The sequence below is a fragment of the Solanum tuberosum genome, unplaced genomic scaffold (genome assembly GCF_000226075.1).
Source record: "Solanum tuberosum cultivar DM 1-3 516 R44 unplaced genomic scaffold, SolTub_3.0 scf00032, whole genome shotgun sequence".
Taxonomy (NCBI): domain Eukaryota; kingdom Viridiplantae; phylum Streptophyta; class Magnoliopsida; order Solanales; family Solanaceae; genus Solanum; species Solanum tuberosum.
Genome location: NW_006238958.1, coordinates 239,499 through 251,888, shown reverse-complemented (window position 1 = coordinate 251,888; position 12,390 = coordinate 239,499). Strand labels below are relative to the sequence as shown.

The 12,390-nt window shown below is 35.4% G+C and overlaps 1 protein-coding gene and 1 pseudogene across 2 annotated transcripts in view; both read left to right on the top strand.

The window, feature by feature from the left end:
• LOC102596499 (putative F-box protein At3g10430) overlaps positions 1 to 9,070 on the top strand; it is a 17,128-nt gene extending 8,058 nt beyond the window's left edge. The window contains exon 2 of one of the 2 annotated variants that reach the window (XM_015306398.1): positions 7,945 to 9,070. In XM_015306398.1, coding sequence (XP_015161884.1) covers positions 7,945 to 8,649 — 705 coding nt within the window. In that variant the 3' untranslated portion in view covers positions 8,650 to 9,070. Of the gene's footprint in view, positions 1 to 7,497 lie in introns of those variants that run through there. The other variant, XM_015306397.1, reaches the window with a different exon arrangement.
• A 25-nt stretch (positions 9,071 to 9,095) lies between these two features.
• On the top strand, positions 9,096 to 12,284 carry LOC102596163 (probable methyltransferase PMT28; annotated as a pseudogene).
• Positions 12,285 to 12,390: the final 106 nt, after the last annotated feature.

Here is a 12,390-nt window from a genome sequence, read left to right as displayed (position 1 = left end):
CCACGGACCGTGGTCTGATCTACGGACCGTGGGTCTGTCCGTGAGTCGGGACTTAGCCAATTTTCTGAGCTTGGCTGGGGAGGGGTTCCAGTGGTGAACCACGGACCACCAGCACGGGCCGTGGTCTGACCTATGGTCCGTGGATGGCAACCGTTGGTTGCACCTGCAACTTCTCAAAATCTGCATTTTTGGCCTGTTTCGAATACGGGGTGTTACAGACCTGCTGTAATCATCCACTATTGTGATGAAATATTTGTATTTGTCATATGTTGGTGTGTGGTATGGCCCCTATAAGTCTATGTGGAGAAGATAAAAAATCTTTGTAGAAGAAGGTGTTGAGTTGGATGGGAAGGGCATTTTTGCTTGTCTTGCCATGGGGCAGACATTGCATAAAAATAGTTGTTTGGGTGAAAATATAACAGGTATGGTGTGGATACCTCTCATCTTAACAAAGGAACATGTCCTAGTCTAGTGTGCCACAAGTAATCTACACTATTTTCATGAGATGTACACAATGAAAAAGACTTGGTAGGTTCAGGACAATCAACATGAATAACAGAGGAATTTATATCACAACAAGCTGCTTTATTTCTTGGAATGACAGATGTTACAGAAGAGGGAATATGATGTAAAGCTTGCTTATTTGAAGCATGTAAAGAAGAGCAATTAGGGACTGAAGTAGATGAGGTGATAACAGTAGGAGATCTTGAGCAGAAGAAGTAAAGGCCACTCCTTGCTCTACCAATCACCAGAGGGCTCTCAGTGAAGGGCCCTACAAGGAACATGAGATATCATTGAAGCTTATTACACTCTTAAGGTCAATTGTCAAACAATGTACTGATATTAGATTAAATTTGAAAGTAGGAATAAACAACACATTGTATAAAGTCACTGTTGAATTTAAACAGGCATCTCCAATTTCTGTCACTTTAACTCTATAGCCATTAGGTAATGTTATTATGAAAGGGTAAGGCAAAGGTTTCATGTTTGTAAGTAAATTTTTATTGAAAGTCATATGGTTTGAGGCTCCAGAATCAATGATCCAGGATTCAGCAGTTAATTTGAAACAATTACATGAGAGGTTACCAACATCAGTAATAGAAGAATGACATGCCAAGATACCTGCAAAGCTCGCAGCTCCACCCATGATGTTGTCCAAAGTGTCCTTGGTACTGCTAGATGGTCCCTGCACCTGAACGCTTTCAAGCAATCTCACCAGGTGATCATATTGGTCCTTGGTTAAGCTTTGAGTTCCATGATCTTGGTCCATTGGTGCATCGCAGTTGGCGTGAGCAGTTGCTGCTGATCCAGAACTCCTTCCCCTAGTGAACTTGAAGTTTTGGGGAAAACCATGCAACCTGTAACACTTTTCTTCTGTGTGTCCAGCTTTCTTACAATAATCGCAGAACAAATTTGCTTTGTTGATGGCAGGAAAAGGATAAGTCTTGTTGAGATATTGAGATTGATTTGAAGGACCTCTGTAGACATTTCCATTTGTGCTCTTGTTCTGAGAGTAATTAGTTCTGAAATTTCCCCTTCCAGAATTAGCATTAAGTGATGTAGAAGCTCCAGAACTAGCACTAAGTGAGGTGGAGGCTAAACTCATGCGAGTGGATGATTTCACTTCTCGTTGTTTCTCCTCTTGTACTAAAATTGAGAAGGCTTGTGCCATAGTTGCAGTGGGTTCATCATAAGAATACTACCTCGCACTATAGTGTAGACCTCGTTAAGTCCCATCAGAAACTGGATAAGCTTTCGATCCTGCTCCGCTTTATGCATCTTGGTTTTACCACCACAAGTGCACAGGCATGTACATTGAGTATTGGGATCCAGAGTGTTAAGCTCTTCCCAGAGTCTTTGAAGCATGGAGTAGTACCCTGTAATGTCCAGATTTCCTTGGGCGAGATCATTGATCTCCTGTTGGAGTTGATAAAGTTTCGCACCGTTGGTTTGGTCATACCTATCTTGTAGTTCCTCCCACAATTCCTTTGCATTGTTGACGTACTGCAGGCTGTCAGCTAAATCCTTTGATAGAGAATTGAGAATCCACGATGTGACCATGTCATCGCAACGTTCCCACTGAGCGAATGTGGGTGAATTTGCAGCTGGTTTCTGAATTTTGCCATTGATGAAACCTACTTTGTTTTTCACAGATAGAGCGCGAAGAACACCGCGTCGCCAAGACCTGTAACCAGTCCCGTCGAAGAGCACCGGAATGATGGCAGATCCAGCACTTTCCGATGGATACATGTACAATGGTTGACTGGAATCGATGACTTGGTGAATTGGGATCTGAGGAGCATTTGCGTTTTGATCCATGAGATTGAAAGAGATTGATGAGGTTGAGCAAAATTTCTGAGACCTAAGTACAGAATCGAAGAAACGAGAAGAAGAGGAGCGAGAATTCGTAAGTGAAATGAAGAAGAAAATGAATTAGTGAAACAGCAACAATGAAGAACTGAATGAGGTGATGCGGAAGACGAAGAAGAGATCAGTGCCTAAAGCTTTGATATCGTGTTAGAATTGTGCACAGATAATCAACAATTGAGAAACCTCCATTGATAGAGCTGGAAGGAGCATGAAAGAGACGATTGAGATTTGTAATTTGGGGAAATGAAAAATTAACTTCTATTCCACTTTCTTCCAGTATTTATACATGTATGTACAGAGAGAGAAGAAAAATATCTTCTAATCAAGGTGACAGCTAAGACGTAACAACTAACTTTCTAACTAACTTCCTTTAACACAGTAAGCTAACTAACTTCTTTATAACAAAAGGCATATAATATAATTAATTGAAAGCTGAAATTTAACTAATCTCAACACGTTTAATGTCTATTTTAATTATTATTAATTATTTCTCACATAATAGCTAGTCATTAAAATTGAAGATCAATTATGGAGAATTAGACACATGAGAATATAGGCGGAAGTATTATTTTTTTATACTACTACTAGATACGTGGTACATAGTTCCATTTTATAACAAAAACTACTATATATGCATGCAGCTCCATTAATCCTCGGCATGCACTCGCGATCAATAGATATCCTTCCTGAGGGGAACGATGATTTTTCTTTGTCTGTAAATTGGACCACAACCTCGGGTGTCTAGGTTAGCCGCCGGGCAGTTGACAAATCTCCTCATCGTTTTGTCCATACAGAAATGAATGTCCTTCAAATACGCGAAAGAAACATCCTTGGGCGATGTAGATTTTTTTGCTTGTCACTTTACCAAGAGGTATTAGTAGCTCACTCATTTTGTAAGCGGTTTCGTCATATTTGGAGAATATGCTGGCAGTTAAAAACTCTTCCCTAACTCTTGCTAAAAGTCCTTTTCCTTTGCCCGCAACCGCAACTCTCATCGCTCCTTAATTGAAAGTAGTGGGCAGCTGGAAGTGTCTGTTTAGTGCAGTAGCCGTGCACCTCCCATTCACGCATCCAGAAGGCCTCATCTGTATTCGTTAATAGAAAAGTAGGCCAGTGATCATCGTGAAGCTACTTTGCACGATTGGCGTCCTTCTCCCACTATATATAATTAAACGAAAAATCAATTGAAATTAATACAATATACATACCACATCTTTGACGTAGTCCTCACTATGCTGCACTCCAGACTATGGCCAGTGCTATTGCTTGGCCAGACGCCATGCATAGTAAACCTCTGTGTGTCGATCGACGGTTTACAGTGAACTCCCGAATATCCACATAGGGTGGGAGGCCACTGTATGACGAAAGCCAGGTGATTAAAATCACTTTGACAACTTATTAATCTAATGAACATTATCAAAAACAAGTAAATTCCAGACATTTTTAATTTTCTGTTGTACGTTGTGTGTAACTTACCTTATATAATGTCTATTTATGTTAAATTATTAATACAGTATTATTTAATATTTATGAAGGGAAGGTTATATATAGTAGTAACTTACTATCGTCTTATTGGATACTAAAAATCGATAAATCAATAATTTTCTTTATAAAACCCGTTAATCCAATAACATTTTTTTCGATTCGGTTTTTGCACACCCTTACTATATTATATAATGTAAAAGCATTCCATCTTCCACATCCAGCTTTTCCCAACAGGGTTTGTGTCATGTCTCCAACAAAAAACTAGGAGTGGCCTCCATGCGCCTATGCAGTGGGTAATGCAAATCCAGCTTTAAAATAAGCATACAAGGCTAGGAGTGGCTTCCATGCACATAGTGGCGTATGAAGGATTTTTTTGTAAGCGGTATCATTTTTAAAATGAGAAAAATAAATATTAAATTTTTGTATATAAATTATAAAACACAATTCATATATATTATTAATCTTTTCTAAAAAATAAAATAAAAATATATTACAAAATAGGTTAAGATATTTATGGACACGATATAGTGAAATAGGTTAAGATATTTATGGACACGATATAGTGAAATAGGTTAAGATATTTATGGACACGATATAGTGAAATAGGTTAAGATATTTATGGACACGATATAGTGAAATAGGTTAAGATATTTATGGACACGATATAAATATAATAACTCGAAGAAGCTAATAAAACTTGTATTAAGGAAAGAATAATTTTAGTTGCAAAGCAACAACCTAATTATATTATTGAACATGTATAAAAGGATTGAATTACTAGTGTAAGGTGTAAGATGTTGTTTTACTAGTGTTATTTGTGTTCAAGATCCCATGATTTCACCACCAACGTAACTTCTCAGAGCTGACCTCATCTCTTCAATAAAAGTATTATGGGTGATGATGGTCTATTATTTAATTGGAGAATACCACGACTTTTGTACTTGATGATGGCCTAGTCATTGCCACGAAGGCAAGTGAATATTAAAGTACCCAAAGGCAGTGGCGTACACATGATTTTTTTATGAGCGGTATCACCTTTTAGAATGAGAAAAATAAATAAATAATGTAATATCATATTAATTTTTTTATATAAATTATAAAACACAGTCAGGTATATGATTATATCTTTACTAAAAATATAAAATAAAATTATATTATAATTCTTTTTTTTTTTTTTTTTTTTGTGTGAAATGTATTCAAAATAATTTCATTCAAGATTCTTTCTTAAACACGCAACTTGATCTATGAAATTTCAGCCAAAACCAGCTAAGCTACACGCATCTCTTGTTATTAAAAGGAGTGTCGCCTATAACATATATAGATAATATATGCTTTATTTGCTTCTGTTTCGTAATTGTATATACTTGTTCAGTAGTGTCACGTGACACCCCTCCCCCTTCCTAAATCCGCCCCTGCATGCACATGCAAACCTTATTTTCTTATTCTCTACATATATACTTCATCAACCCAAATAATTCTAGCACTCTAAAAAACTTTCAGCAACTGGATCTCATTATAGTACAAACAAAGTTGCAACTTGAACACAAATAAAGATATTGTTGAAAGTTCAAATACAATCATGTCAACAGGATCACTATACGAGTCATGGACAGAATGCAGTAGTAAAATTGAGAAAATGCATAAAATCATCCCTGAACTTGTTTCAAAAATTCAGTTACACACTTAAACTATTATACTGACATATTACACATCTTTATTATTCAAAAATGAATTTTTTTTTACCCCTATAATTGAGTAACTAACATGGCAAAAAAAAGAAAAACGCGTTAAATAAAAAATAAAGTAAAAATAACACTCCCTCCGTCCCAATTTATGTGGCACTTTTCAGATTTCGAGATTCAAATAAGTTTATCTTTGGCCGTAAATTTTTAATATATCTTTTAATTATTTTGAATTGTTAATTATTGTGACTTATAGTACGTTTTATGTATTTTACATATATATAAATTTCATTTAAAAAAATTTGAAGATTCCACGCGCAAATTTTTTATCAAACTTAAACTGTTTGACTCTCAAAAAATAAAAAGTGCCACATAAATTGGGACAGAGGGAGTAATCAAAATCTTCTTTCTACCCACACCCCACACTCCCCTACTCATCTTCTTCACATCTCCAATTATATTCTATTTTAATGATTATTTGATTTTATCATTTTTATTATATCCGATTTTACTCTTCGATTTTGTTGGTGGTTGAGAAAATTGATGATTGATTTAAAAAAAATAAAATATAATGACAGATCTGTAGGTAAATATTGAATTTTGTGGTGGATCTTTATGATTTTTGTGGAAACGAAAGTGATAGCGTGATTTTGATGGTGAATTTATTAGTAGATGGTGAAATTTGTGGTTGGTGTGGTGAGACAGGAGCTTGCAAAGCTTAAAAAGAAGGTTGTAGCTTAAGAATTTTTAAGTAGTAACAATTTTGAAAGTTGTAATTTCACCCTTGAGAATAGATTTGTTTGCTTGAAGAGAAAACTCTGTTTGTTTTGTTTTTATTTTCTTTTCCATTTTTGCTTTGTTTTAGATTTTCTGGGAAGTTATTTTTTTGTTCTATGATGGCGAACGTTTTGTTTCAAAGAATTCTTCCTGAGTTATTTCATATTGTTTTGTTGCATTAGAAAAAAGAGAAGATTTTTATGAAGAAATATATAGATTTAGTATTAATATGATGGCAATGTTAGTGGTTCCATGGTGGTGTTCATGGAAGAAGAAACAATTGAATGACATGAATAACTTTATTTGAAATCTGACATGACATCTGATCGATGTGGCAATGAGATGACATTAATGTGGCGCAAGTGAGATACACTTTCGATTGTGAGAGTGGTACTATACATAGCAGGTAGTAAATAAATTCACCATTTAATAGTATAGATGTGTAATAAGTCGCTATGATAGTTAAGCATGTAGCTGACTTTTCGAAATAAGTTCAAGGATACCCAGTAAAATTTGCAAACATTATAAACAATCATATGTACTGGAAAAGAAAAACAATCACATGTGACTCTCAAATGAGTGCTATAAGCAACCTCTAAGTTGTCCATCTACAAAGTTTCACACCGCTATGCGAACCAATTATTTTATATCCCTGCAATTTCATCACCAAATAAACTACCTTAACATAAACCCACAAAATAATCCAACTAATTACTTGTTAAATTCAATTTTTAGACTTATTGTTAAATTCAATTTCCTAAAATTTATGAGTAGAAAACATTTTTCTTACTTATACGGATTTAGGGAAGAAAAGAGGGTAGGGAAATTAATGAGTATCAAAATATATATGAAGAGACTAATATTGTATACTATAATAATTAAAACACTTGCCAAGATTAGAATGGGATATCCTTCAAAATTTTAATCTTAGATTGGACTGGAAAATAATGTAAGTAAATGACTACTATCATGTTTGGAAAAAATAATAGTAACTCTTTGTTTTTGTTTTTTAAAAAGTAGACATTTATTTTTAGTATACAATACAGAGGTCAATAAAATGATTTATTTTTTAAAATATAAAGGTCCATAAAAATGAAATGTAGGATGCCTATTTATGGATTTTCCTTTTTCTTTAAAGATAAATTTAGAAAAAAAAAAATTAAAGATAGTAAAATTAATTATTGTAACAGATTTGAATGAGGAACTTTCTTCCTTGTCTATTTAAGGAAGCAAAATTGCTTCTGTTGTTTTCAATTTCTTGGCTTTCCCTAATCATAGTTTGATGGATGATTATGTAGCTAATTTTCCTGAGGATACAGTGAATGAGATTTTGTTGAGGTGTCCTGTCAAATTGTTATTGCGATTCAAATGTGCATGCAAAAACTGGTACGCTCTTATCAAAACCCCTAAATTCATTCAACAACACTTGAAGAAGAATCGTAGCCCCTTACAACTCCTGATTTATGATATTGGTGACATTGATGATGATTCCTGTCCCATGACTTTGATTTCTGAAGAAAATTCCCAAACGTTCCTAGGTATGCAAGACCTCATAGGTTATGTGGACGGCTTGTTCTTAATGTACGGACAAATTAATAGTGCTGCATTGTGGAATCCTGCTACTAGGGAGGTGAGATCCCTTCATCTCCCTTCACCCATAATCGATTATTCCCCTAACTTCGGTTTGGGAATAGACCCCTTGACTAATGATTATAAAGTTGTTTACTTTCTTCACTATAAAGCAGCAGTCTATTCGTGTCGTAGGGACTCATGGAGAGTTTTCAAAATTGAAGATTTCGACAAACCACCCCCATTTGACAAAGAGGTGAGACGCACATATGGTACTGCTTATTTGAATGGAAATTATTACTGGCTGCTAATTAATAACAATATCAGCACCATTCTTTTATTCAACTTTGGGAGAGAAATGTTTGAAGAGATTGAAGGGCCAGATCCAGATCCTAAATCTCCTTATGTTTATGCATTTGGTATGATGTTGCTTGATGATTCCATTGCCATCTTGAACAAGAAAATGGTTGAAAAATTTTATTATGATATATGGGTAATGATCCAACCAGGGGTCTGGAACAAACTTATTACCTTTCAATGCTTCCCACATTTTATCTCTTGCTATGATAGCTCTCTCATTTTGGTAACTAGAGCTTCTCGACTGTTCTCCTATAATATTCGGACTAACAAGACAAGATATCTTGGATTTCAACATTCGTGCTTGAAAGATGATGCAGCATTTGGTTATAGTGGTTGTGGGGTTTTTTATTATAAGGAGAGCTTAATAACAATTAAACAACAAGAGGATGGAGAGTTGGACCATTAACTGAAGTGCCAAAGCGGATGAGCTTATAAGTATTGTTTTAATTATGTAATATATATGTTCACTCAATTTCAGAGTTTGCATAAAGTGTTTGTAATTGCAATATCTATCACATTTTCTCATACAGTTAATGCTATTATCCTCTACTTATTCTGAATGCTCAGTATGTCATGAACAAAGGTGACTCCGTAAAGACTTTGGGCTAATTATATATAGTTCATGTCTAGATGTATAAAATTTTCATTGTCTCTGATCATAAGTTATAGATGTAGACTAGGCTATCTCATATTCCTTCTAAGCCCAATTATGTATTTCAAATGAATTAAAAATGAACTTGAATGATGCCTTAAAGTTTCTCAAATTGATCAGTCATCATGCCTCAGTCCTTTACTGTTTGTTTGGAATATTAAAACCCAAAAGTTGAATGCAGATCCTTATCTAGCTGATTGATGGCTTACTTAATCCAAAAGCACATTATACTTGGAATTTATGTAGTACAAGAAGCAATTCCTTGCATTGACTTTGAAAGTGCCAGTGGAAAGTTGCAGAATTATCGGCATCATGAAAGAAGTTGTCCTAAAGCACCTCAAATGTGTCTTGTTCCCCTTCCTCCTGGTGGTTATGAGACTCCAGTAAGATGGCCTGATAGTAAGTCAAAGATATGAGAATCAAGCTCATCTTCAGTAAATACAGTTTTATCTGTTCTTTCTTATATTAAGTTCTTAATATTTACAGATACTTTATAAAAATGTGGCACACCCGAAACTAGAGGCATTTGTTAAGAGAGGGAGCTGGGTGGTGGAGTCTGGAGAATATCTCATTTTTCCGACGAACCAATCTATACCCAAAGGTGGAATTCAACACTACCTAGATTAAATAGAAGAGGTGAGTCCCTTTTAATGATTCTTTGTTTGTTTCTCTTAGCAATTGCACTGCTCAAAGGTCTAATGATTATCTTATACAAAAAAATCATATAAATGCACCCACATTGTCTATGAATCTTCATATGCGTGAGCAAATTCAGTCCAGTCATGCTTGAAAAACTTTGCCAAAGCTGATCAGTAGAGTAAAAACAGATGTCTATTTTTTTAAATTTTTTTTGCATTCTTCTGGCACAATAAGCATGATCTTGAGCTGCTTTACTCTTGTATTATGATCTTTTCTTTTAGTAGAGAAGATAAAAGATGACTTGTCTTCACCACACAGTAATGCTTGTGCAATTTCTGGTTGTAGTTGATTTGGAATTGGTTAACTCTTTGTTAATTATCACTAGATTCAAACACTAGGTGTATGCCTGGCTGGTTTGAGATGATACTGCTAACAGTAGTATCATTACTTACTTATTTAGTTGTCAGTTGAATGCTACTTGCAAAGTCTCTCCTTGTGTTTGATGTGTGAATTGATATTGGAGATTGGTAGATGGTACCAGACATTGAATATATATACATGTTGTGCTGGATATTGGATGTAAAGATTCAAGCTTTGGGGTTTCTCTGCTTGAAAAGGACGTGTTAACACTTACTCTAGGCTTAAAAGATGACCTTGTGGATCTAGCACAAGTTGCACTTGAGCGTGGTTTTCCAACAGTAGTTACCCCATTCCGAACTCGGAGGCTTCCCTTTCCTAGTGGCGTCTTTGATGCTATTCACTGTAATGATTGCTATATATGTATCTTGGCATTCTAACGGTTAGTGTTAAGTTATTGCTAGATATTTCTTTTTCTTGTTTCTGTTTCTTTTTCCGTAATATCAGGAGGTTTACTTTCAGGGGGGAAGCATCTTATAAAGATGAACAGAATTTTGAGGCCTGGAGGTTATTTTATTTTGTCTTCAAAGCACAATAGCATTGAAGTTGAAGAAGGTTTGTCCTCTATTTACGTTAAGGAAAATGGCTTCTGTTTGTCCTCTTCATTTTCTGGCTTGTAGCTTGAAATTGTCTTGCATTGTTATCAAGTCTTTTTCCTTTGTGAAACTTGAAAGACGAGCTATCATTTTGATTTCATCCTTTTTAAGATATTCAATTTTGCGTGCTTTACTTTTCTTTTCAGCATGTATTTATGAATGCCTTTTTGTAAAGTACTCATGCTCATAACATCAACCTTCTTCTCCAGCTATATCCACGATGATAGCATCAATCTGTTGGAACATCCTCGCTGATAAAACTGATGATATCAAAAAGTACCACAAGCAAATGACATATACAAATTGAGACGGAAAAAAGTTCCACCTCTATGCAAAGCAAATGAGAACCCAGATGCATCTTGGTGAGTGGGAAAAGCCTGTGTTGTTATACTTGTCTCTCTTTGCTCTTTTCGATCAATTTGCAATTCCTTTGCACATACTTCCGCTACTGCATATGGACGAGTAATCTTTGGAATATAAATGCACAACTCCACCATTGTATGTCATTACACAAATTAGCTACAACTCTCTCAGGAGTGGTAGAACAAGCATGATTTATGATAAACCTTAAGAGTCAAAAACACATTAGTTCTAAAACTGTCATGCTTCTTTCCTTATCCTCTCAAATGTTAAATTCCAATTACCTTATCTGCAACAGGTACGTGCCAATTAAATCTTGCTTGCACACAATTCTTGAATGCATAGAACAACGAGGAACCGAATGGCCTGAGGAATGGCCAAAGAGACTTGAATCTTATCCCGACTGGATGAACAATAGAGAGCAATTGATCGCAGACAGTGAGCACTGGAAAGCTATTGTTGACAATTCTTATCTAGTTGGCTTGGGTATTGATTGGTCCAACATCCGGAATGTAATGGATATCAAAGCCATCAATGGAGGGTAAGCACCTAGCTTTGGTTAATCTGATGAAAGAGCCTCAAATATTAAATTGTTATTGGGTCTCCCTCTTCTTTTAATTGTAATATTGTACCTCAGCAAGGATGCTAACAACTGAGAATAATATACACAGATTTGCAGCAGCTCTTGCACAGAAGAAGGTGTGGGTGATGAATGTTATTCCTGTACATGCACCAAACACCCTTCCCGTAGTCTTTGAACGAGGACTTATTGGCGTGTACCACGATTAGTCTATGTGAGGCTTTTGGTACTTATCCAAGATCATACGACCTTCTACATGCAGATCATCTCTTCTCAAGGCTTAAGAGCAGGTTACATGATGTTTTCTCCTTTATTTGCTCCTTTGTTTCAGTTTTCCCCTCATAAAATATATGGATGATCCTGTCTTTCTTGATTATGAATCAAGACGAAAAGGCAGATGTACTTGTTCAGTTCAGGTCTACTTATGGTCATTCTTCTATCTGAAAAAAAGAATATTGCTTTAAAAAGGTGACTCACAGTCAGTCCCTTTTCAAGTATTATCTATCCAGTCGGTGTGTGTATGAACGAACAGCTTCCACCTCTTTTTGGGCTATATTCCCATCCTGTCCCTCATACCCCTTTCAGCAATGGTTGCCGAATGTGGAGACCTTGATATTGTATACAATCCTCTCCTTGTTTTGAAAATACAGTATGTTGTGAATCAAGCTAACTCCGTTATAAATATTGGATCGAGAGTAAATTTTTTGAGAGTTTTATTTGGGATCGAGATTGAATTACCATTTGTTGAAAAGGACATGGAGTTAGAAGAACAATTATGAAAATTATTATGTTGGCTATCTGGTATCTCTCATCCCCTTCTATGGTCTTGTATCTCATCCTCTTCTAATTACTTAATCTCTCCTTAGTTAATATGTTATCACTTTGTTGTGTGTATTCTAGGTT